The 27,527-nt window shown below is 46.7% G+C and overlaps 1 protein-coding gene across 1 annotated transcript in view; it reads left to right on the forward strand.

Annotated features, from left to right (window-relative positions):
• LOC144826522 (uncharacterized) overlaps positions 1-27,527 on the forward strand; it is a 592,534-nt gene that overhangs the window by 179,547 nt on the left and 385,460 nt on the right. Inside the window, exon 4 of the mRNA XM_078684945.1 lies at positions 195-254. Within this exon, the coding sequence (XP_078541071.1) occupies positions 195-254 (60 nt within the window). The remainder of the gene's footprint in view (positions 1-194; positions 255-27,527) is intronic.

Raw genomic sequence — 27,527 nt, forward strand, 5'->3', positions numbered from 1 at the left:
CCTAAGTGCCACTTGTCTTCAGTCTGGACACGTTCATTTCTCCCAATGCCTTGGACTGTTTGTCTAAGCCTGTGTAAATCATAGATGTCAAATTTCTATTCTTTCAAGACAGAAGGCTGACCAGAGGGACGCCTGAATGACGCTGTGCCCTAAGCTCCTCTTTATTTATGAATGTCGTTCTCTTTTCTTCATAGCCTTTCGACCTGAAGGAAATGGATATCATGGTGTGCTTCCCAGAAGACTACCCTTCAGAAGTAAGTGCTCTTCCAGCTACATTGTACTGCTGTATTTTGTAAGTAAAGTACTTTTAAAAAAACCTTATGTACAAACTGTTATACAAAATATTATTGCTAGTGAATTTCCATTAATTCAGATGGTTTTATTCTTAACTCTAGGTTTAAGCAATGTAGATTTGTTTTGCTCTATTCACGTGCTTCTCCGTTCTCACCAAGGTATTTTAATAGCGAGAAGAAAGAAGTGTTCTGCGTGCCAACCATTTAAAATGCTTAAAAAAGGAGGTAGTGTCATTGTGAAAGGCTGTTTGGGTACTTGAGATGGTTTAGCCGTTTGCAGCCCAGCTCTCTCATCAATTGTACCAAGAGTCGGGGGGCGTGGCCAACTAGCCACCATGGCGGACTTGTCCTCCGACACTAAACCCCTTCGTTATCCTGAATTTTATCCTAAAAGCGTCAATGTGCCTGTAAAACACCGAGCGGGTGCGGGAGGCGATGCGGAGCCTGGGAAGACCCGAAATCTGAAATCCGAAGCTGCAGAGGCAACGCTCGGCGGAGTGCAGCAGAGGAGCGGCTTCCCCCACGGAGAGGCGCGAAACTGCCCTGGGGCCCGGCGACCGTTGGGCGGCTAAGAGCGGACGCCGCTGTGCATTGCGGTGTTGGGCATCGCTCTCAGCCCCGGTAAAAAGCCTCGCTGTGCTGGGCAAGGAGTGTCGATTGGCAGGTTACTGGGCTCCGAGACTCAGCGCTGCTGGCGGCTGTCGACGGAGCGAGGAACCCGGAGAGAGGACTGCAGCGGGGACCGGGATAGAGCGACTGTGACCGGAGCGGCGGCGGACCAGAGCCGGTACCGGTGAGAGGGCGGACCGGAGGTGGGGCGGCCCTCGGAGCGCTGCCCCCCCGACATATGCGACCTGTGGGGCTCTGAGGGCACTGCGACGGACCTGAGTGCAACGGAGGGCTGCAGCGTCAGACTCGACTGCTGGCCGGTGAGGAGCGGGACCCGGGGCGGATCGGAGAGCCCTTTGGCGGTGCTGGCGCGTAAGGGCATGAGAGCAGCTTAGTGACACCAGGAGTGGCTGCAGCGGAGTTGTGAGCCTTGCTGAGACGAGACGGTTGGTGGAAACTGGAGGCCTGCTGGGATCTTGCTGCCGGGTGAGGGGGCGCCCTTGGAGCTCTGCCTGCTGCTGTACAACCGCCGGTAGGCCTGCCTACCTGGAGAACACACAGACAGGAACACTGCACCATGGGGCATCTGTAATGGGAGAGTAGGCCCGCCAGCGACTGGGCACGACCATCATCACCCCCTGAGGCACTTTCAAGGCAACACGTCTGGCCACTCGCTCACGAGCGGGTATTGGAGGCCGCACTGACACTGAGAGCATAGGCTGGTGAGGTCACTGGACTGACGCGGAGATCTGGGCCCGCGCCGGAGAAGCGCGACTCGGCACGGCAGGGGGCCCGAGAGAGACAACTGGGCCTGTCTGTGCTGGCAATCGTTGGTACACCTCCCCAGGCCTCGAGTGGGTAGCTACTGGATGACTGACTGGTTGGGCTGTTGCACCCAACCAAGAGAAGTGGGAGAGGTGGAGACGGGCTGCGGAAGGCGCCAGATGGCTGAGACCTGCTTCGGCGACTCCTGGGCGCCGCAACGCGAGGGCTGCGACACCAATGCCATGGCTGCGGAGGTCCGGGCGTCATCTTGTGACACGGGTTGTCGCCCCTGCCTTGCAGTTGAGAAAACCCCCTCGAGCAGCGCGGTCTGAGCAATATGTAACGGAGACACCAGAAGCCTGTGGCCTGAACTGGACTATCTCATCGGAGACGCAGCGGCCGCACTGCACAGAGTCGCTGACTTGGAGAGATCGCAGTTAGCTGGCGCGGAGGCTTGCGAGAGGTGACCCCAGGAGCAGGTGTTCAGTAAACTCACCCTTCGCGGCAAAGAGGCGAAGCGGAGCTGCTGCGAGAGTCGCCCGCTGTGCTGACAGGAGACGTCGGATGCCTGAACCCTTGCGGGGCGGCCGCCCGGCGGAGATGAGTGCCATCCCGTTGTGGTCGGAGCTATAACGGGCTGAGTGAGGAGGCCTCCTTCCTAACCCTGTCACAAGGGAGTAAACTGTTGGCGATAAGTGCGGATGCCTACCGCGCAACAACTGGTAATGGGCAAGCTCAGAGACAAATCTAGACAACGACCACAAGCGGCGGAGGATCCCGGCTCGCCCCACGGGCACCAGAGCGGCAGCATGGGGCCGACTGCTACCCTAGCTGCTAAGATGGATACTGTGCTGGCGGCGGTGGAAAGAATCGGAAGCACTCTGGAGCAAACAAAGCGTCGCTGGAGGCCCGGATCGATACGGTCACCTCAGACTTTACCCTCTTGCACGCCGACCTCCGCAAGCTATCGGAGTCGGTTGCCACACAGCGCCAGTCACTCCAAGATCTGCAACCGGTGGTGCAAACTCACACCTCAGCACTTCAGGATATCATGGACAGGATGCATGTGCTGGAGGACCGCATCGAGGATGCGGAAGGGCACTCCCGGTGCAACAATGTGTGGGTGGTTGGCCTGCCGGAGGGCAAAGAAGGGAAAGACCCAGAGAGGTTCACCGAGAGTTGGTTGCAGGAGATCTTACACCCTGGGGTGCTCGCCCCACACTTTGTGGTCGAGAGAGCACACAGGGTGCCAGCGCAGGCGCCCAAATCCGGTGCCCGGCCACGCCCATTCCTCTTTAAGCTCCTAAATTATCACAACCGAGATGTGGTGCTGCGTGAGACTAGGAAGCTAGAAGAACTCACAGTGCAAAACAGTCGCGTGATGCTCTTTCCGGATTACACGGCAGCAGTACAGAGGCGGAGGAACACATACATGGCGGTGAAAAAGACACTGAGGGAACTCGGGCTGCCTTACTCCTTACTATTCCCCTCTCGTCTCCGAGTGATCTCTACAGATGGTGCCCGATTCTTTGATGCCCCATCGGATGTCTGGGACTGGCTGGAAGAGACTGGTCAATGGACGGGGGAGCGGCCTACGGATTCAGAAGACGGCGGGTGGCAGGAGCAGCGCTCGAGGAGGCGCAGGAGGAGAGGGGGCCGCCGCAGCCCGGGTTGCGCTGCACCTAGCCCGGATAAATGAGACTGGAACGACAGAGCGCACTCGACGCGGTTGTCACACTAGGAGAGATGAATGATGCCGGCCGCATGGACTCCCAGCTGCGCAGAATTCCGGAAACTAGCGGCTTGTCATCCCCGTCCACAGTGCTCTCTGAGGACATGAACATGCCTGTAGTGACACTCCAAACGGCTGACCAACTCATGTGACTATCTGGTGCCTCACAAAGGCCCAATAGGGGCCCTGCCCCTGAGCACACTGCTTGTTGTATCCTTTATTTACTGGTGAAGTGCCTGGTGTTGCGTCGGCAGTGGGTAAAAGGGTGGGGTCCTGCATGTATGCACATGCTGTTAAGAGTTGGAACACATGCGAGAGCGGTAGCTGGCCTGCAATGGACGGAATTGGGCGCTGGCTCCGCTCCCGGGCTCTGCTACCGCTGGCCTGTACCGGCCCTATGCGCTTACCCGCGCTAGACCCCTCTTGCACTTTTAGATCACCCAGGGGGTTGTGACTGGGGCGGGAGCTACTTGGTCTGTTGGCGACACACTCACCCAGACAGTCACTGCGCTGACCTCCCACCTTACTTGAGGGTGGATCTTGTTGAAGTTTGGTTGTACGCCCCACCGGGGCTCGCCCTTTTAGTTTTAATGTTCTTTTTCATTGTTTGCTGTTAAACTTGCGGCACGTGCACCTCCCCTCCCATAGATGCTGTCCTCTACACCCCCTGGAAGCGCTCCCCTGGCAACACGAGGGCGCAACATGTGCAAACACATGACACACACTTATATATAGTGACTTGGAATATCCGCGGTATGCACACACCGTCACGGCGCTACTCAGTCTTCTCCTATCTACAACGTCACGGGGTGGGGATCGCCCTTCTTCAAGAGACACACATGACACAGGTTGAACTTGACAAGCTCCGCAGGCGGGGACAAGTCCATGGCACCACCTTCTCTGCGCACGCGTGCGGCACGCTGATATGGGTGAGAGCAGGTGTCCCCTTCATTTGCAAGGACGTGAAAGTGGATCCAGAGGGAAGGTATTGCTTACTGCGGGGAAAGTTAAATGGTCAAAGGGGGTCCTGCTGGGATCCATTTATGCCCCAAACACGGACCAGCCCGCCTTCCTAGCTGCTCTGAACCAGGTCCTCCATCCGTATTTTGGCCTCCGCTGGCTATTAGGAGGAGACTTCAACATGGTGCTAGACGTAAGGCTGGATCGTTCCTTTCCCCCACTCCGAGCTGCGGCGGCGACGACGTCCAATGCGCAGGCGTTCCAGGACTGGCTCGAGCGCTGGGAGGTACAAGATCTGTGGCGGGTGCAACACCCCACGGACAGAGTGTATTCCTTGTACTCCTCAGTTCATGACCTACATGTCCGGTTAGAGCGGATAGTTGGCACCCACTCATTGCTTCCTCTGCTTGCCGACTCGGGCTACCTGGGGAGAACACACTCCGATCATAACCCCCTATGGTTTAGACTTAATTGGGAGGCAGACCGCTCACCTGTGCCTACGTGGAGGCCGCAACCTGCTACACTCGAGGATCCAGAGTTTCGCTCCTCGTTGGGCACGGCAGTCCTTGATTACTTTGAGGTTAACGAGGGGTCTGCAAGTAGCGCTGCGGTGGAATGGGACCCACACAAAATAGCCATCCGGGGACACTGCATGGGAGCCTCATGGAACATACGCAAACAACTGTCCACTTCCCTCACACGCCTGGAAACCGTGCTCCTACAAAACGAGAGGGAGGGCGAAGGGACCGGGGACCACGCACACATGCTGAGCGACCTACGCGCTAAACATGCAACCCTTATGGAACAATTACGGTGCCATAACTATGCGGCGCACACCGCTAGAACGCACGCCAAAGCGGATAGGGCCGGCCGGCTCCTGGCCTGGTTGATACAAAGAGAGGGTCGGGGTGCCCCAATAGGAGCCCCGGGCACTGCGGAGGGGGAGCTGGTATACACACAGTGCGAGATTCATCGTGCCTTGATTGGACACTACACGCAGCTGTATAGAGCGCGCTGCACTGGCTCCAGGCATGCGTTAGGAAACTTTCTAGATGCGGTCATCTTGCCTACGGTCTCGGACGAGCAGCAGGGTGATCTCATTGTGCCTCTCACGCTGGAGGAGGTGGGAGATGCGGTCCAGGCTCTCGCGACTGGGAAGACACCGGGGCCGGATGGCCTGCCTGCCGAGTACTATAAGGCCTACAGAACCACCCTGGCGCCCTTCCTCCTTCGCATGTATAACGTAGCAATTGATGAGGGCTCACTCCCCCTGTCCATGCGGGAGACTTTCCTGGTCTCGCTGCCTAAGCCGGATAGAGAACCAACGGCGCTGGGTTCATACAGACCACTGGCAATGCTAAATGTCGATTACAAAATTTTGGCAAAGATGCTTGCTGAAAGGCTAGCGCTGGTGGTTCCGCATCTTATACATACTGATCAAAACGGGTGCGTGCCGGCGCGGTCCACATCCTTGAACCTAAGGAGGTTCTTTAGAATAGCGGCTGAGGCACCAAAGGAATGGCCCAGAGCGGGCTGCCTAATGCTCGACCTTGAAAAGGCTTTTGACTGCCTGGAATGGGGGTATCTGACCGAGGTGCTGCTACGTTTCGGGTTTGAAGCGGACTTCCTGCAAATGGTTGGCCTCCTCTACAAAAACCCTATAGCACGCGTGCGATTGGGCCCTTACATCTCCGAAGCGGTGGCGCTGGGCAGAGGCACCAGGCAAGGTTGCCCCCTGTCGCCCCTGCTATTTGCACTGGCGATAGAGCCTCTGGCGGCGGCAATGCGGCAGACCTTAGATGCGGGAATCCCTTTAGGAGACGCAACACACCAGGTTTCGCTTTATGCGAACGACCTGCTAGTATTTGTGCGAGACGTGAATTGTATACCGGAACAGCTAGCCCAACTGCTGAGTGAGTTCGCAGAAGTCTCAGGACTTCGGGTAGACGTAGCCAAGTCCTGTTTATATGCGTTCGATAATGGGTGGAGGACCCGGAGTACTGCCTGGGGAGCACGAGAGTTCAATGGAGGGCTGGTACCTTTAAGTATCTGGGGATACAGATATATCGCCAGCCAGCTGACCTGTTAGAAGGCAACCTAGGGCGGGCGGTGACGGTGCTCAGATCTCAGATAGGCTTTTGGTCCACGCTTCCGTTGACGATCACGGGCAGAGTAGCCCTGGCCAAAATGGTCATGCTCCCCAGGCTCCTGTACTACTTTGTCAATCTGCCAGTATTCATTCCGGCCCCCTTCTTCTCAAAACTCAACGCGGTCTTGAGAGACTTCATCTGGGGCACGTCCCGGCACCGGCTAGCGTTGGCAAAACTGTTTCTGCCAAAGGACAAGGGAGGACTAGCCGCCCCCTGTTTTGAGCACTACTGCCTGGCTGCACAGCTACAATGGGTAGCCCGCTGGCTGGCAGATAAGGGTAGGGAAGACACTGCTTCGATCGAGCCACCGTACTCCCTGTGCCGTGTCACCAAGCTCTTCCACCCGTTGACAGCTCCTGAGAAGCCCAAACCGCTGCTACTGGCAATAGCATACAAATGCTTTCGTAGAGCCCTGTTCCTCACACGTAAGTTGCCCCCGTACGCGCCTGCTATACCCTTGGAGGGCTCCCCAGGAGGTGAGGGGCCTATTACGCGCCGCATGCTGGAGCCGTGGAGGGAGGCCGATGTCAAGACGCTAGGAGATCTTTTCAGAGATGGAGCACTAGTGGCTTATGAGGCACTGGTATCCGAGGACGGACTACCTCCTGGTGGGTTCCTGCTGCATCACTCACTCATAATGAAGTTGGCAGCTAAATGGGGGGACATGGCGATAGAACCTGAACAACATTTAACCATGCAGTACCTCCACGTTATGGGGAGGGGTAGGCATTTGGTCCGCTGGTTTGCCGCATCGTTAAGGGCCCATACAGAGATCAGCTTAGCTCCGCTCAGAGGCAAGTGGGAACGAGATATGGACAGGGCACTGACTGACAAGGAATGGGAGAGAATCCTTAAAAGCCCGGTATGCATTCCCCGAAACATGCGCTTCTGCCAGATACAGCTCTTCGTCGTTCATAGAGCCTACCTTACAACTGAGCTGATCAATCGGTACTTCCAACGCTCAGATGCGTCATGCCCCAGGTGCGATGATCTGGACGAGGGTCTTCTTCACCTCTTGTGGAGCTGCCCTAAACTGGGCGCTTACTGGAATGCGATATGTGTAATGCTTGGGACGTGCACGGGTCGCGCCATTCCCTTTAACTGGCCTGAGTATATTCTACATCAATTCAAGAGGTCGCCCAAAGATAAGGCATCTTCCCGCTTCCTAGATCTGGGGTTGGTGGAGGCGAAGTGTCTCCTCACGAGGTGGTGGAAGGCGTGCTAACCACCTGCTGCGCAGGCATGGGTCCTTTCCCTTCAGGCATGGGCCCTGGCAGAATGGATAGCCATACGGAGGGAGGAAACGACGGGTCTCCGTAAAGAACCTATGGCGGAGCGGTGGGAACACATGCTTAATGCCCTACAGCTGCCGGGGGGGACGGGTGACCCGGGTGCCGTTGTGACCTAGGTGGATGGCCTGGGGGCTGGGACACACTGTGGGCTGTTTTTTCCTGTTCGATGTCATACAATATTCCAATTTCTGTGTGCGCAGGCCTGCTGAGAATTCTGGCGTCGATTCCTGGTTTTGCCGGGCAAAGAACCAAGTTGAATTTTCACGGCGCTGGGTTTTGTTTGTAAGTAGCACAAGCTCTGTTTTCGGGGGGCTCAGCTTCAGAAAGACAAGGCACCCTAGTTTCATAACCCCACACGCCATCCCTGCAAAAGGACCTTTAGCACTAGTGAAAATGAGTGAATAGAAGGCTTTGTGTTCAGGAATAGTCTTACTTCTGGCCTCTCTGGCTACAGCTTTTGTTCTTTTGACCCGCTATTTTCAAATGCTTTAAAACTGATCGATAATTTGAGGACTATAATGTAAGATACATTTTAGCTTTGCCTTAAAGCTGCTTGTAGCATTCTGTTACTGAGGTTGCCAGCATTTGTATAGCGCTCTGAACCATTAGCGTGGCTTCGTGGCACTTTCTTAATCTCGGTTCCCTAACCCACATTCCTGAGGCTTCTCTCGTTCAATCCCGTTAGTGGTTTAGCGTTTTTGTGTGTGTGCTTCCTGGAGAGCTGAGTGTTGAATATAAAAGTGGAAAGGTCGTGGTGCGGTCTTCGAAGCTCTTTGTAATGTCTTATTTGAGTGGACGGCTGAGCCGAAGGGTTATTCCTTCAATTTGGGCAGTTGGTTGTCCATGGTACAGCCAGCTTACAGTCAGGCTACCAGGGGCCTTATTGAAAGGAAGGATATGGGCCCCCGGCTGCTGTTTGAATGGTACAATATAGCATAAATCAGGATTCAGTGGGCCCCTCAGGACTCTGGGTACCGGTGCTACTGCACCTGCTGCACCAGTGGCACCCACGGCCCTGATTACCCCATGCAGATAAATCAGATGCAGTGTTGAACTTGTGATTGTGTGATATGTTTGTGCTGGGTGTATCTGAGTTGGTCTGACATTTGTTAGTGTAGTGACATCATTTTCGAGTTGGTTGTTATGTGATTTTATACTTTTTTTTCTGCTATGCATTATGGTATCTTCTAAGAGTTTGCACCCTTAGAAACGGAGTCGCATTATATAATTTTTGTGGCGCTATGCATGTCGTCACTTTATGAAGGGCATTTAATGTCGTTCCTAAATGATGCGTGTATCAGACTGGAGGTTTGAGACTTTACAAAGATTGATTTAAAGATGTACAATGTACCATTGTTTTATTACTGTTTTATGTCGAGTGGACCTCCATAGGAGTAACTTATCATAATAAATTAAACTGAAACTGAGTTGGCATCCCTTTGTCAAGTGTACCAGTGTGTCTCTTTGGTGCCCTGAGGCCACATGGTTGGGCGTGGTCTGCTGTGGACTATTAGATAAAGGCCAGCTGTGGACACGATGGGAGAGATGGTTTGTGGTGTTTTTGACGGCTGTCAAGTGCAGTTTATGGCATAGTGGGTGTGTGTCGGATGCATGAGGTAAGGACTGTCCTAACTGTAATTATCATCATTTGTGCGGTGTACCTTAAATTTGGGGGTTGTAAACATTCATGCCAGATCTGTTGGTCTCCCAAAAATAAGGGTCTCTGCCCTGGCCACGACAGAAGATGCGATGTGACACCACCCACCTATAATATGGTCATACTGATTGAGATAAAACTATAGGCAGTGTATGCGCTGTTTATGATAACTCACTTCTTCACTGTAAATACATTACAAATTCAATAAAGACCTACGGGGAAAAAGAAAGGGATGAGAGAGACTGTTTGTGTGTGTCTCTGTCTATTTCTTCATGGAATCTTTTATTTTCATCGTGGTTCTTTAAAAAAGTCCTGTCTTCATTCATAGCATCATGGAACTGACATTGTGCTATAATAACCTGCAACTTCATTGCCTTCATTGCCTGACCGACGTAAGTGATTCGTTTGGAAGTGGTTCTTAAAGTCATACCTTCCATCTAACATGATTTACTGTACAGGTTGCCTGTGACTGCAAGGAAATGTAAACACAAGCTAATGAGACTGAAGCAGAGTAAAATAATTTTGTGGAAAGTTTTTGTAAAATGACTACTGGAAACGTTTCATTCCCTCGAAAGGACGACAATGAAATTAAGTTAAATTGGCAACGTCATTAACATCACATTCATGTGTTGTGCAGAGAATGAAGTCTGATCAAATGTAATCATGGTTACTGCAGTATAACTAGTGAGTAGGCTTCACCAAATACCCCTAATGTATTATATAAATGCATCTGCCAGGACTTTTACCAAAGAAATTGAGGCACCGTGTTAATTTTCGCGACGACCAGGCTTGCCTGGGCATGGGGCGTAGCTAGAGCTTCTGGCGCCCGGGGCTATCCCTCAGATTGCCGCCCATGACCGGTAGCGGATGAGGGGGTTTCTGGCGAAAAAGGACGGCGAGCAGCGCGGGTGGATTGGCAGGGTTAAAGTTACGGCGCCACTCTCTACTCCAATGCAGGAGAAAGCAAAGGTCGGAACAAACAGAGGTGCTGCATGCCCAACACTAACCTCTCCCAGCTCCCGGAGAACACCCGCTGCCAAGGCACACGTACTCAACTGAGTAACGACCCTTTTGATGGAGTGACCTGGAACCTCACACTTTAATGTAAATGCAATGGAGGGCGACAAATCACACAGCTTGTTATCTCTTCACAGGTACTTAAGAGAGGCATGCTATACATTGTTAGGTCCCTTTATGTAAGTGCATGAACTGTAAGAATGTCAGATGTTTTGGTCTGTTGCTGTATTTTCACACAATTCAAATAGCACTATTTTATTTCTTTTAATAGCGCTAAGCATCCCAATGCAGGGTGTCAGACTGATGTACATAACATACAGATTGACAATAAATCATGCAAGTGTGTAAATCAGTGTACAAGATATATTGCATAAGTCAGTGGAGGTTAAAAGGTGTAGCAGTCATATATCCTACATAGCTCACTGTGCTTTATTAAAAGGCTTACTATCTATGAACCGAAAGTAACGAAAGGATCTGTGTTCAAAGCAGTAACCCACTTACCTAGCTACATTAAAAAAATTAAAAAAACTTCTGTCACCTGCATATTACATGCTTTGCAGGCACATTAACCTTCTATACTACTTTGAGTCAGATCTGGGACTACACAAAACAGAAATCTCTCCAAGAAATACTTTAACCTCCTGGGCTATCTCACCGAATATTATACCCTGATATTTACTGGGCACCTCTTCAGCAGACGTCTTAACCCCATAATATTATTAGAAAACACAGACTTTGTAACCAATTAAGCATAAAAGATCTACCAACATGCTCCTCTATGTTGTACATTTTTTGGTGGCAGAGTTTTAAAAAATGTGTAAAATTAGTTGAGGCCCAGATTTTACATCGGGATTGCACCACTTTTTTAGCACAACCCCAAAGCAAAATCTAATTTGTTAAATCTCATAATGCGCTTAAATGCACTCATGATATGTGATGTTACTTACTGTGATGCGACTGTGATGGCACACACCATAATGTCATTTGCATACTGACTAACTAGGTTAGTCCCCTGCCCCCCTCACGTGCTGGAGCTGCAAGAATTAAACACACACTAAACAAACTTCCAAGAGAAATGCAACTGGAAGTTTATTTGAGGTGTGTTCACTATATTGAAATCTGCATCCTGCAAACGAATTTCACATCCTAAACATTTAGCTCTGTGCCTGGGGTATGTTAAATTGACTTTCCTTGGAAATGGAGAGGGTATTGTCATTATACATACATGTTCTCATGCACAAATATACTGCACAGGACAATCATATCTCTGAAATACAAGAGTGAAAAAGTCTAAGGGGGATTGTAATGGTGGGGATGTGTGAATGGCCTTTTAAAATAATGATGTATCTCTCTGCTTTGAAAGGGGGAGGAAGAAAAATAGAAACTATGACAGTTCTGTGTCTGGGTATTTTCTTATTTAGCGCATGTCTGATAGTTACTTTTATGACTTCTAGGGGTCAGTATTCACAATCACCATCATTATCAGTGGTGAACAGACATTTTCGTTGTGACGGCCTGTTTGGCTGGACATGACAGGTGCTTTTGGGAAAGTTGACAGTTACTGAAGAAGCGCTTACTTTGGATTCTAGAGCTGAATCGGCGTTTACCACTCAGTAGATTATAAGTTCTAGTCACAGCGTTATGAAATGTGCACAGTCTTTCACATAAACCCTTACTGAGTCAGGTTTAAAAATTGTGTGCCACAACACTTAACACAATAAATCTAGACTTGACAAGCTTTCTGTGCTCATCATTTAATATATTTCTCCATTCCTGTTCTAAAACATTCCTAAGTAGCGTAAAAAAAGACTAATTTAATTCATTTTCACCTTGATTCGGCAGGGGAGGGGCATGCTTCTATCTTGGTGGATGAAGTGGAGACCGGGAACAAGCCCCCTCTTCTGACTGTTGGTAGCTATAAATGACAGTGGAGATGCTCCAATAGCTGCCAAGGTTTCAGATAGCTTTCATAATTTTAGTGTAATTATGAGTGACATTCAACGGCTATGAGTGACACTTTCTTGCGAGCAAAATCAAGCAATGAAGATGAGGGAAACGTATAAATATCTGGAATTATACCCATTTGGAGAAACTCTAAGAACATCTCAAAACTGCTGCAAAGCACCAGAAATAGAAGTGTACTAGAATGTGAGAGAGGCTACAGCGTGGTGCCTGAGCCAGCCTCACTGACGATAAACCCAGCATTGTGCAGATTGCAGACAGTGACTGCAATGCTGAGCTCCGCTCAGGCGCTGTACCTTTACTTACAGGGCAGGATTTTGGCTCAGGAAGTTAGATAAAATATCTCTGTGATACTCACTCCCCCCACTATTACCTGCTGTCTCTCCTGTGCAGTAACCACAGGCTGCATCAAAGGCAGCTTGTTCCATTCTAGCCCCAGCTCATCCCTTCAGATAGCCGAGCTGTGGAGAAATACCCAGTGCAATAAAACCCTGACCAGCCCTGACCACTACAAGGTATATTTTGCATGTTTCCATTACCATTGTGCTCGGTCGGTTACTGTCCTGTGGGGTGTACTGTTTCCGCAATATATCCTACAGAATTAAAATAGTACAAAAAACACAAATACGAAAAGGCCTCTCGAGCAACAACAAAAAATCAACAATTACAATACCAGTGAAACTAAAAGGGCACCACAGCTATATAAGGGTGTAAACGGTAGCAGTGAGGCCCAATATTAAATAAAGTACAATCATACCTCCTGATTTTTAATAAGCAGTCATGCGCACTCTGTGTCCAGGTGAGTATTCCACACGTGTCTTTCACCAACTTTCAAATAAGAAAACAAACTGCCTGACATGACCCTCATTACTGTTCTAAATTCGACCCTCAAGTATGAAATAAGCTAAGAGTGAGAGAAGCGGGCTGTGGATTATTGTGTCTGGCTGCTTTTCTTCCTCATAACGAGCTATCACTTCTTGAAATATACCGTTACAATAATCGCAATCACTTTAAGGAATTGTTTTTTTGAAGATTATGTATGTATAGTCACTTTCGTTTACATTGGGCCCTAAATAAAAGCAATGGAGTGAAGATTTAAAGTGAGTCCCGAACTTACCTAGCGTGTTGTTTGATGTGCAGCAGAGCACACAGGCTCCACCATCAGATGTGGATCAGGGGCGGCTCTAGGCTCATGGTGGCCCTGGGCAGGGAGCGTAGGTAGGAGGCCCCGGAAGAGGGGGTCCTGGCGGGGCGGAGCCCCCCGGAGCTCAGGAGGAAGGGGTCAGGGTGTTAGTGGAACAGAGCCGGAGGCCGCCAAATCCCTGCCAGGGGCCGCCACGCAAATATGCATCCATCCTCAGAGGATTAATATATTAAGGATATATATTGGTCTGGAGGCCCCTGGGGTTTGGTGGCCCTTTGCAGGTGCACAGCTTGCACATGCCTAAAGCCGCCCCTGTGTGGATGCCCGGGCGATGCCTGAGCCGGCAAACATTATATTAACTACTTACTGGCGCATCCCTTGCTACTAGGACTAATGAACGCGCGGCTGTGTTTGCATCGATCATCATATGCTGCTGTTATTCACTGTATTCACGGAGAAGACGGTGTGTGTGATACTCACTCTGTGTGGCAACATCAACACTACTAAAGTTAGTGGCAGGCAGGCTGCCTGGCCAAAGTACTTTCTACTTGTTCTGAAGTCTGTCAGTCAGGCTGGCAGTGGCGACGTTGCGGCCCGCGTTGAGTCAATTAGTGAGCCCAGCTCCGTAGGGGGATGAAGACGCAGATCAGCCCCAGGGACAATAAAAATGTCGAACACCAGGTGGCCTATGGACCACAGAGAAGCGGGAGAATGAAAACTATCTCCGGTTCCGGTCAGCGTCAGACTGTTCTCTGCAGAAAATATTAAATATCAAGGGCCTGGCTAGCGCGAGACTCCTCCACTCACACATGTGCCTGAAAGTGCGCAGCGTGTGCGTCACTGCTGGAGCACGGGGGCTTGCTAAAAATAATGCCCAGGGCCGTCATTGGTAGCGCTTCCGCGCGCTACAAGTTTGACGGCCCTGGGACCCACACACGGCTGCCGCCCGCCGCACGTGTGGGTGTGGGGTTGCCGGGTGTTATTCCGTCACTGTACTGTTCCCCCCCCCCCCAGTAAATCCAGGGCTGGCCACGGGTGCCGGGTCACCAGTGCCACGCAGCTGCCACCAGCTGCCCTTAAAATAGTGCCGCCTGTGGCGGACCGCCCCCCCCCCCCTAGCTACGCCAGTGCTGAAGTATTCCATTACAAAACATTTCCCTTAAGAGAGGCCATAGATTGAATGGGTGTTAGGATTCCTCTCTTTTCTCCAACTCGAATTTCACTTCCTTCGCAGAGTGGCTACATATTAAGGATACATGATGGACCCTCCAGCCATGTGGCATCCATCAGTATAGTGGTTTATCTATCTGTCTCTGTCCACTATTCGGTCTGATAGTCGGTTCCTCCATTTCTGTGTCTGTGTGTTGACTGTTTGAGTTTATGTATATGCGGGGGGGCTGTGTATGTGTTGTTGTTTGTGTGCCTGAGTGTACACAGGTTATTAGTTTGCTGGTGTTTTGTGTGCTTGGGGATAAACGTGTATGCCTTTTGGGCTTTGTTAACTTACATCGTGTGTGTGTGTGTGCGGGTGTGTGTGTGTGTGTGTGTAGCAGTATATCTGCATGTGTATTTTTCTTCTGTGTCCATGCTCTACATAAAATCGAGACCTCTTGGCTTTATCTCTAGTCCTCTTGACTTTATCAGTGCAAGCTTACTTGGTCACTTTCTTTCCCTCAAATCAGAACTAACCCCGTAGAAATGGCCATGTATGTACCTGATCTTCATAGAGCTACTGGTGACAATCCCGCAGGGCGGGCACTGCCTGTTATTCTACCCAGGCCTATTACAAAGTACACTAATGCTGTCCATGAGTTATTTGAACTAGTTAAAACAAGCATTTGCAAAGCAATATGTCTCGCATTTGTGAGAGTTTGAGCTATTGGCATTGTAAAGGACAATGCCTTTTATTTATGTGATTTGAAAACCTGCAAGTGGTGCTTAAACACGCCCTTTGTATTTATAGTTCTTGCTTAGAAAAGCAAGGTTGGCAGTAAAAGAGGAGCAGTTACTGTCATCCTTGCTTCTCGTAAGCAACGTAAGTACAAAGTGTATGTTTCGCACCACTTGCAGGTTTTCAAAACAGATAAATAAAAGGCATTGTCATTTACAATGCCAATGACTCAAACTTTTGTAAATGCGAGACCTATCACATTGCAAATGTTGTTTTTCGTGGCAGTCAGCCAATGCATCAGTTTTTACTTCAACTCGCTAATCTTGCATACTTAATTTGTTTTGTTTTGTAGCACCCTCTGTTAACTGCAAAAAGAACAATTGATGGACAGAATGCAGAACAATGTCATACATTCACCTCTTTACAGAGATCTGGGCCTAAATCCATTGTTTTTTTGCTCGCCATGCCATTCCAGTTTGGACCCTGCCAAATGCAAATCAGTCTTGACTCTGCGCCCAATGGGAACAGTACAGCCCGAACTGCCACGCCAGGTCCTCCCTGGACTGGAAACAAGCATCCTAGGACCGGTTTCGGGCTTTCAGCCCTCATTAGCCAGGATAGCTTGACTCCAGTGGCATGGAGAGCACGGGACTCACGTCTGAGCATACCCGTCCCACTCAGGGTAACAAATGTAAAAAGAACAATTGATGGACTGGAGGTGAGTGCTTGCAATGTTCAACACTCCGTCCATCATCTCCTTTGGTTTTGCTTAGTTTGCCCTAAGTTGGCAGGGTATGCCCAGACGTGGGTCCCTTGCTCACTTTGCCACTGGATTCAAGCTAGCCTGGCTGATGAAGGCTGATTAGCCAGAAATCGGTCCCAGGATGCTTGTTTTCGGTCAGGGAAGACATGGCGTGGCAGTTCAGGCTGGAATGTTCCCCTGGGGCACAGGGTCAGACTGATTTGCATATGGCCATGTCTGAACTGGGGTGGCGGAGTGAGCTAAAGAATGATGATGGATTAAACCCAGATCAGTTGACTCTGGGTGAATGCTTGCAATATTCAACACTCCGTCCATCATCCCCTTCGTTTTGCTTTGTCCGCCCTAATTTGGCTGGGTATGCCTAGACGTGGGTCCCTTGCTCACTTTGCCACTGGATTCAAGCTAGCCTGGCTGATGACAGCTGATTAGCCAGAAACCGGCCCAAGGATGCTTGTTTTTGGTCCATGGGAGACATGGCTTGGCAGTTCGGGCTGGACTGTTCCCATGGGGCACAGGGTCAGACTGATTTGCATATGGCCATGTCTGAACTGGGGTGGCGGAGTGAGCTAAAGAATGATGATGGATTAAACCCAGATCAGTTGACTGGGGGTGAGTGCTTGCAATGTTCAACACTCGGTCCATCATCCCCTTTGGTTTTGCTTTGTGCACCCTCTGTTAACGCCATATTAACATCGCCCTGTCATGGATTGTAACTCATTAAGACTGGAAAGGAACAATACAGATTGATAAAGTCTAACACTACTCCTACTTCATGGAAGCAATAATCCCATACTTGTGTCCTGAATTGAATCATTACTTTGCTTCAAGTAAACTGGGTAGTTTTACATCCTATGTTGGGACCAGAGGCAAGGATAATGCTCTTATAAATCTCACTCAACATCACGAAGGCAATATCAGTCAGCGTTTTTTCATAGTAGTTTTTAAAAAGTTAGTTCTGCAGCATAGTCGGCCACCATCTCATTATCTTCAACTTCTAGCACAACAGGAAAGACTTTGAGCCCAATGCCCCTCTCAATGAATTCCAAACCTCAACAAGTCCAGCTCCACCTTCTGCATGATCTACCTGACCCAGCAGGCCAGAGTAAGGAACACAACTTGGCAAAAGGCTTCCTGAACAAAATTAATAGTTGATGGACTCACTTAGACCTGATCTCTTCCTTGTACTGTAAACAAAAAAAGTACAGGGTGGTCCAGAAAGCTCTGTTATAAAAGTGTTGGGTTTGATTCTCTTTGAGAGAGTGAAAGTTAGAGCTTTTTGAGTAGACAGTCAGTCCCTCACTCTCTTCAGTGCTAACAATTCGAAACTCCCTCTTACTTAAAACCAGACATAAAAGCATTGTGATTACACCTTTCCCAAAAAGACTGCTCTTCAGTAGCCATGCTAGAAATAATTCCAACAGCGTATTGACACCCCAAAAGATGAATACTTTAATCAGTGGGTTTCAGCACGTTTTGGAAACCTCTGCCCTTGAGGAGTTTGCACACTAAAGGATGCTCTCCTATTGGTACATCAGTCAACAGGACATATTTCACCAATATAGCTGATTTAGAGGAAGTCATCATCCTGTCTGCCTTTTCTTCTTTTACGTATTGCAACAGAACATTGAAGGTGTGGATAACCCGTGCTCCATGGGTTTTTGATTCCTTATCATATAACAACTGCTCCATCTCTTCAACGGAGACTGGTGCCTTTTGTTAGATCCTATGCATCAGCCCTGTTTCATGAAAAAGAGCACTCCTTGACCATTGCCATGCCATTTGGTGTTAGTCTGTCACCAGAGGGTAATTGTCTCCATAGGACCACTCAGGATGCTCGAAAATTAGGGAAGAAGGATTGGAGAAATCCGAGAAAATTTCCGATGAACGAGAAAAAAAGCTTGTGAGGGCCACATCGCCATCACTAGCAACAATTCTTTCCTTGTTGCCATACCTGCAAGGACCATCCTGTGGAAAATTATAAACGGAAAAAAGCAAACTTGCTCCAAACTTGAAGGAACTTGCCCGCTTCTGTTGCATTCAGATTTTTCCCTGAGCTAAAAAAAAAAAAAAGGGATCTTAGTGTTAAACAATGATTAAAACAAGTCCCTTACAAATTGCCCCCTCGTGTTTTCAAGAACCTTGGACATGACTAGATCCAACATCCAGTCACTGGAGTTCCACAGGAACCAAAAATTAAAATCCGCATTTTTGTTTGTTGGCCCTGGAACAAAGCTACCACCAAAACGTTTGTTCCTTGCACAAGTAGCCAATAGTCTGGGCTAATCCATCTAAAGCATGAATTCTGTGCCATAGTCAGATGATTGATGTACCCACGATGGACACTTTCAAATGAGGATGGAGAACCAGACTGTCTTCTGGCTGGCATTTTCCTAACAACAAGACAGCCAAAATTTCTTTGCAGTCGGAATGTAGTATCTACAGATATGCAGATCAGTTTCCTTCCAGACTTAGGTGACCATGCCCATTCAGCTCAGCTTCGACACTGTTTATATTCCTAGATTTTTGAGTGAAAGCTTAATGCACTGTTGTAGTCCATTGATCTAATATAAAAACACACATGAAATAAATGATTTGTAGGACGGTTGACTACCTCCTTCTAGGTCAATATTGTCACTGTTTCAGTCCTTCTATTTTGTATGATAACCTATTGCATGACGGATATTGTAGTCTGGTTTTGCTTTATTTGAATGAATTAAACAATCACACCTGAAATTAATGATTTGCAGATGAAAAGTTCAGAAATGGAGACAGTGCCCATAGTGAACTTGAGTGAGGTAAATGAGAAGATAAATGTTCAGGACTGGAGTGAGATTGTCACCGTATCCCAAAGAGATATTTTCTCGGAGGACACCCCAGCCTAGTCTTCTAGCTTTTAGTTCCATCATATAACTGCTTCTATACTGAATATTGTCCACCAGTTTTAGTTCTCACTATTATCCAGTGACCACTGAATCTCAGTACTGAAAACTTTGACAAGTAGACCTGCTCCAAGTATATCAGCTCTCTATACATTTTCAGATGTAGGACCCCTTAGTGCAGCAGCTCATAAAAAAAAAACTTGAATGGAAGGGACTAAAAGCCCTGTTGTCCAAAAAAGACCCTTTTCTATATGTTCTTTCTTGATCACCTGAACTGTGGACTTTTAAGTTGAAGTGTTACAGCCAGTTGGGCTACTGAGAAGCTTATAAACTACAAGTTCCATATTGGTACCTCTCCTGAATTTGCCCAGTTGGTGACGATGCCCAGGCCCTTGAGAATAATTGTTACTGTCCTGACCTGTGAATGAGAATGGGCCTTTTCCTGGGACATGTATATCATGTTATCCAGGTAAACAATTGCCCTTACCTCTTGAGCCTTTAATGATGTCATCAGTGGCTTTAGGATCTTTGCGATTCACCACAGAGTAGATGACAGGCCAGGAAGTGATTTTTTTTTTTGTCCCTGCCAGATGAACTGGATACTGGGAAAATCTTCTCTGGGCTTAAGTCAAGAGCAATTTTGTGTTCATCAAAGGTAGTGCCGTGCTATGGGAAAAAACCTCTTGGCTTTATATCAGCTGTTTCCCTTTCCTTGTGTGTAGAAGGTTAATCTGTGATCTCCCCTGCCTGGTAGGTAGTTCTGCTATGGCAGTGTGCACCTGACAACACCACAAAATTGAACAATACATTAGTGCTTTTCATTTGAATCAAAAGAAAAAACTCTAATACTACCAGTAGCTGGCAAATTGGTACCATTGTCTGTTCTGTGAAGTGAAAGTGGTTGGGTGGGGCGAAGGACTCTTTTTATTTCAACATCCTACCATAAGTGTAGGATGTTCCAAGTAAAGCAATAATGTAATTGCCTGTACTTTGGCTGTCTCGTAAGCAAATGCTCAATAAAACAGTTGTTTGCATAGGACATCTGAAATTTCTCAAGATTACGATATAACCATATTTCACCTCATCTGAAAGCTATGAACTGGCTTCCTCAACAGGCCAGAATCCAACTCAAATTGGCATGTATCACGCACAAAGCATTATACTCAAACTCCCCTGCATATCTTGCCCAGAAACTCGTGATATCCGGAGGAACCAGAAACTACTGATCCACCAGAGACCTCTTGTTCCAACCTGCACGCTTTCGGAAAAAGAAAAGTTGCAATCGGACCTACTGTGGGGCCGCACTGAGAATATGAAACTCACTCCCGGCCGCCATTAGAAGAATCCCTTCTCTGTCTCGCTTCAAAAAGAATGCCAAAACCTTCCTAATGGGCAAATTCCTTGCGTTTGCCTTCTATTCTGCCATATACCTTGCTCTACTTCCGTCTAAGGCATCCTCCTTAAGTACCCTGACACTATCCGCCTGGAACTTCCGGGCTTCCCTCCATGGACCCAAGGACCTTCATTCTCGTAGAATGTAAATCTAAATGTAACTGCTTGTCCGTTTATCCCTTATGTATCCAGCCCCGCCAATTCTGATGTTTGCTACTGCTGATTCCTGTAAAGCCCTCTGATACCCTAACGGGTCCAGTTTAGGCTCTATAAAAACTCAAAATAAATAAATAAATACATAAATACGATGATTACACCTGGAAATATGTGACTGTCCCAGAATGTAGTGATGTGGATTTTGTACCAGGGATAAATCATGCAGAGATGTGTATTTGCATATTTTACTTTTTCCCCTCCTCCACAAGATACATTAAATCTGGTGGTGGTCCATTAATATTCTGATTATGCTGGCTAAAGGCAACACTCAAAAAGGTCAGGTCACTAACGAATAGTCAGGCGGACTGCTCTGTTTATCCTTGTAATAGCTGTAATTTCCATGCTAATTTTGATTTGTCCACTAGACTGCCTCATAGGTTGCTAGACAGTTGGGTAAATCAAAAGTAATGGATTTGTTTCTCGATGCACTTGATTCAGCAAATGATGAACTTCCTTCTCCAGTCGCTTATAGATTTTTTCCTGGATTCCTCAGTAGAGTTTTATAATTAGCGTAATCAATTTATCTGTGTGAAGCTTTATTTAGATCCCTTCTAACTTTCCAGTGCCCTTGCAATAGCTTTGGGGAGAGATCTTTACCTGCTAGCCAGTGACACCTCTGGTATCATTCAGCATATAATGTGCAGAATGCTCATTTACATGGCAGACCAAGTGTTCTACAATCATACAATGCCCTTTGCAGCCTCTGTTACAAATATCTGAAAGTTTCTTTGATGGTCTTTGTGTTTCAGAACTGCATTATATTATATGGCATCTTAATGAATAGTTCTTCTGTCATTTAATTGACCATGGCTTCCATGCCAATGGCTGATGCTATTTGATGCCATTATCTTGTGTCTTATTGTTCTTGACAAAAAAAATCTAATGTTGGAGACTTGTGAGGAATCCAATGAGGAGGTTGACTGGAAGAGCTCTCTTTGGTTTCTGGTACCCTGGCCAAAGTCTGGCATTACCTTTTGTTTTTGATGTAGACTAGTTTCGCCAAGGCGACTGCTGTTGACACTATCTGTTTGAAGCCTTGTTCTTACGTGAGTGCCATACACTTCAGTAGTAATGCTGCCTTTTAAGCAGGTGATATTGGCACCCTAAGGCTGGACGTTGGACCTTTTCCAGAAATCAAAATCTGCAGCACTGATATTCCTTGTTGGATATATGTTTTCCTTTTGGATATACTTTTACTCTGCAGATGGTCAAACATTAATGCTGCTTAATCTTATACTTGTCTATGTCTTCTCTCTACATAGTAGCAGTGTGTGTTGTACATACCATGACCAGTGTTTCCTCCATCTTTCTGGTTTCTGCAACAGCTTGTAACCAAATGAGTAGGGTTTACAGCCTGCTATGATTTGAGAATTTAAAGGGCCCTTAAGTATTTACTGAGTTTGAAGTTATTAATACAACTTTTTAGGCATGAAACAAAGCAGGTTGGAATTGCACCATGATTACTCTACTTATGTCAAGTGGACAGAACAGCCAGATGTCTTGTAGTATATCCGGTCTTTATGATATAATGATGAGGCAACAGTGTCCTCATTACAGTCAGCTTGTGAATAAGCAGTCCTTAAATATTCTGAAGAGGTGTTTTTTGCTGAGTGGGAACTCCATGATTTGGCATCCGGTGCAGAGAAAGTAGTGCCACCTACTGATAACTGCTTGTAAGTGGGAATGATTTATTGCAGAACTAGCATGCAATGTAAGCTTCTAGGCTGCAAATATTTTTTATTTTATCTGGAGGAAGGCAGGACCGTTCCTGTTTACGGATAATAAATAACAGATCATAGTATTGTATAGCAGTTTAGGACCCTAGTGTAATTTTCCCGATTCATGCCCTTATATAGATATAAAATACTGTATTCTTATATAGGCATAGAAATCATAACCATATTAAGACATAGCTCAAGTAGTCCTAATACGGCTTGGCTAGTTCCACCAGTTCCGAAAATCTACAACGATTTCTTGGAAAAACCCGCCTTTAGCAGTCAGGGACTTTCCTCTGCATGAATATTAAGTTATCCAAGAAATAATGGAGTTTTCAGAGAATTAAGTCTCTGATGATGTTATTATGTTCAATCTTACATCAAACTCGACACCTCCAAGGTATAAATATGCCCACACTTGTCCAAACAAACACACAGTGGTTTGGAGCAGTTCGACTATCTACTTGCCCGATGCGCGCTGCTGCAGCAAGTGCCGAAGGAAGCTGACCCTCCAGCTGACGCACTGAGAGACGCTGTACTTTCTCCTGCCGAGAAATCCAGCTCCAGTGTTTCCAGGCTACCCTTGCGGGTTGCTGGGAAATAGAGTCCTGAGAGAGAGATACAAGACCTCCTACATTCTAAAACCAAGGTACGGAGCTGATTAGACCCTAAAAGAATACTTGGAATAGATTCTTAGTAAATAATACTAAAACTAGGCTACACCTCACTTACTTCTTCCCTTGTACTAGACCTAGGTTAGGTATACCGGGGTAGGCGTATTTTAGAAGCACCAGTTGAGTACTTTTAGTCATTATTTATCACTGTATGTATTTTATGCATTTTAGGTATCTTATGGCTTAGAAACCATATCATGCTTTTACAGTATTATTTTATAATACTCTTCGTATTATATGCTCTGTACTTTACAGCAAGTATTACGATTGCAGCAGTTCATTTCTTATGCTTGAGAAAGAAGACTGTTCAATAAATACCCTTTTATTGAAAACGCCCGTCCCTCTATTTCTCTGCACCTCTGGTGAAACGAAGCATGCACGATTGACTGAGTGAAATAACTATCTATTGTTTCCACGACTCTAGAGATATATTTCTTATTCTTGGGGAACAAAGTTGCCATGTTTTAAGCGGTTGTCAGAAACTAATCCCTTCTTGTTTATTCGAGAAATTTTCTAGTGACCTCTGAGCTACCTGGCACACACACAATTAAGTTTAGTATATTCGGTAGAGACCTAGTTGACTTCAGTCCTACGTCTAAACTACAGGATACACTATTCAAATGCGCAGAGCCTATTGGGAATATAGGAACTACACTACATGGCGCCCAACGTTTGGTAAGGCGATAATTTAACGCTAGATACTAGAGTAACTCAGTCGTGCTTTTCACACAGACCCCTTTTTCCCGTAAAATACTCCAATAGACGTCTGGAGTGGGTTAAAGGATAAAATATCTGCATTAACCACTTGGCTGCTAAGGCACATGATGCTCTTCCATTGACTTTCCATTGAAATCAATGGAAACTCCATGACGAGTTACCCTTGTCATTAGCACTGAAGGGGTTAAACTGAGTAGGACAAAAAAATCCTATGTATTAGTTTTTAGTTTGTTCAACGTTGAAGGATACAGTGTTCCAAAATATTGTGCACCTAATCTTTGTTTCCTTGAAACTTGTTCTGCAACACTTCCAGTCAACAAAAATGACGGATAGTGACGAAGATTTAGAAAGAGTTGCAGCAGCGTCTAAAGCAGTTTTGGATGACTCAAATATCCTATAAAATGACCGGTATGCAATACTGATTCCGGCAAATATGAGGAAAATAATTACTATAAAACTCCTATAAAATGGAGTATCATCGAGAGGTGGTAAAGTAATATTTGTTATAGAGAGAGGCACATGAATATCGGCAGACAGAGGTATTCTATTCATGGATTCTGTTTCCTGCAGCAAATGCAGTAACACACGAGTTCCACTTCTATAAGTTAGAGGAACCACCAGCGGAATACGTCCCTTTCGAGGACGTTGAAATTCCATTAACTTACCAAGAGCATCAGCTCTGGTTTAAAGGCGCCCTACAACATCGAAATCACATTACCAGGCTCGGTCCACTAGGTAGACCAGGAGCCACATGGCCGGTACTAGCCAGCCATACACCACATCGAAAGAATGACAGCTCCTGAGTTGTTAGCTCAGCTAAAACAGCTGATTAAAATACACAGGCAGTTGGTTCAATATATCAGGCGGACTTTAACAGTCCAACCAGCTGTAAGAATTCCACAGCACATCCCTTATCAAGGGAACACAAACAAAATTACACCACAGACTATACAGTCAGTCATTGGTAAATTGCCCGCAAAACGAGAACAAATTCCGTTCTGCTCTATTACTCAAATAGAGGCAGTATTCCCTGATAGTACACCTCATGAGAAACACAGGATTCTGACAATCTGTTTACCAATGGGGATTGCACCACACATAGAGGATTACAACACTCTGGGTACAGCCTTTGCTTCAATCCACATTAAAACACATGGTGTCCCGTCTATGGCGGTAATAGCAGACGTTCTGAGACAGATTCAAAATGAATACGGTCCAGAACCGGCCTTAAATCTGGGTATGAAATTACTGAAAGATTTCAAATAGGTCTCGGCTATACTATTAGCCAACATAAAAGGTGAAGCAGCAACAGTGACGATCCGCCAAAAACTAAAAGTAACAGATATTACTGAGCAACCGTATCAGCTTGCCAGAATTATTGAAAAATCCTATTAAGAACTAGGTAGAGATAGTTTGGGTGGGAAACCAGTAAAACCCAAACTATCTGAAAATCCTGAAAAAGTTTTTATTAAAAATAATCTCACTACTCCTAAAAAGAAGTGGGAAAACACTAAACAGACACTTCCTAAAGAGAAGCGTTCCCAGTCCAGAGGAAGGTCTCCTCAGCAGGAGCCCTCCGAAAAAAGGTACAACCTTAGAAATAGGGATAATTTGAGAAAACCTGATAGATATCAAGATAATGATACACGTTCCTCTCGTACCTTTCAGACTTCCTTGCAGAAATCCGAAAGAAGAGGACGATCAGAACAAAAAGAAGAACGAGTGAAGTCCAAAGACGAACAGCACGTTCCAAAATATAAGAAAAGCCAATTTCCAAAAAAGAAGGTAGTAAGTCTAAAGATCAGACATGCCGAGGATCTTGAGGACACAACTCAAGAACGGGGAGTGGGCCCAAACAATGCTAGACAGCGCAGCAGAGGTAACCGTAGCTCACAAGATCCTGAAGGATCATCTGGAGACAGTGGACTTGAATGAAAGCATCCAAGTTCAAACTGCAGCTACCAGGGTTAGTGTACCACATAAGCTATATGAAGTAACACTCCGGATGGAGGGTGACAAACCAAGAAAAATCAGCACTCTTTTGGGAGAAGCTCTCTAAGGGATATGACATCCTACTAGCTGAACAAGACTGGCCACCTGAATTTGTCAGGGAGTGCCCACATGGCGAAGATATAATTATGCCAGCCTTCTCAAATCACATTCCAATTCATAAAAAATACACATATGCTAGGAAATGGGCTGTGGCCCAGGCCCCAGCACTATACAAAAACCATGTAGGATATGATGAGGATTCCCCTCACCATAAAATTCAGTTGAAAACTCAACCAACAATGCAAAGGCAATATCCTGTAAAACAGGAAGCTAAAAAACAGGTCAGGGAGATTTTAAATCAACTTGAATACCAAGGGGTGATTGAAACATGCACCTCATCAATGAACAATCCTTTGTTTCCTGTCTCCAAACCAGACAATTCATATCGTCTAGTTTTGGATTACAGACATCTAAATTCCTGTTGCAAAACTTTTGCAGTACAAAACGCACATAGTGCAGCACTGATGAATAACATTGTGCGCAAAAAATATAAAACTACATTAGCTATCTCAAATGGTTTCTTTTGTCAAAACATTGCACCTGAAAGCAGGTATTTGACCGCTTTCTCCATATTGAGGGCACAGCGACAATGTTGCCGTCTCCCCCAGGGATTCAAGAATAGTCCAGTGTTATTTTCAGCCAGAGTAACAGAGTTACTACAAATGTACGATGATGAGGCATTGTCCTATGTCGATGACATCTATCTTACAGATGATGATTTGGTCGTGCACTTGAAAAGAGTGAACACCATAATACTTGGGTTTGCTTCTGAAGGGTGTAAATTCAATTTCAAGAAATCACGAATTGCCCATCTCAACGTCCTATTTTTAGGATATGAGTTATCAAGTGAAGGCAAAAGCCTGGCAGCAAGCTTTTTAGAGAAATGTGCGCTGCTCCAACCTCCAAAAACGCTGAAAAACTTAGTCAATTCTAGGTTTCCTGAATTTTGGAAGAACGTATGTTCTAAACTACGCAGAAAGGGTTAAACCTCTCTACGAACTAATCAAACCTGATTTCAAACCTACTAATTGGACACAAAAACACACAGAAATTTTGTGTTCAGTGCAAACAGACATGTTAGCAAAAACTCAGTTACAAACACGCAACAACGTGCGTAACCTAGTGATCCGAATCATCCCAGGGAGATGTGGATACACATACCTAACCTTTAACAAAGGTGAGATGGTACCAATAGCATACAAGTCACACTTGTACACACAAGGTGAAATGAAATTCACTTCAACAGAAAAGATACTGACAGCGGTTCAGACTGCATTAGCAAAAGAAGGAGCCCTCGCACAGGGTAAGCGCATAAAAATCGTTACACCTGTACCTGTCTTAGAGGCAGTGACAAAGGCAAGCATTCCAAATGCTAAAGCTTTACATCCGAGATGGATACAATGGGTTAATTCTCTTGCTGCAACAGACGTTGAATAATTTTTTGACCTGTATTTAAAAACACAATAATTCCTACAATACGAATTAGAATGTCCTCTGCCAACTGAAATTCTGCCACTTGAACATTACGGCTGTATAATATATACAGACGGATCAGCACATCCCGCAATTGGGGGTAAACAAGCTTATAGTGCTGCGTGTGCGATTGTTAAAGGTCGCTGGCGTGAAGGTACATTTAGACCAATGGTC

Source organism: Lissotriton helveticus, chromosome 3_2 (assembly GCF_964261635.1).
Source record: "Lissotriton helveticus chromosome 3_2, aLisHel1.1, whole genome shotgun sequence".
NCBI lineage: Eukaryota > Metazoa > Chordata > Amphibia > Caudata > Salamandridae > Lissotriton > Lissotriton helveticus.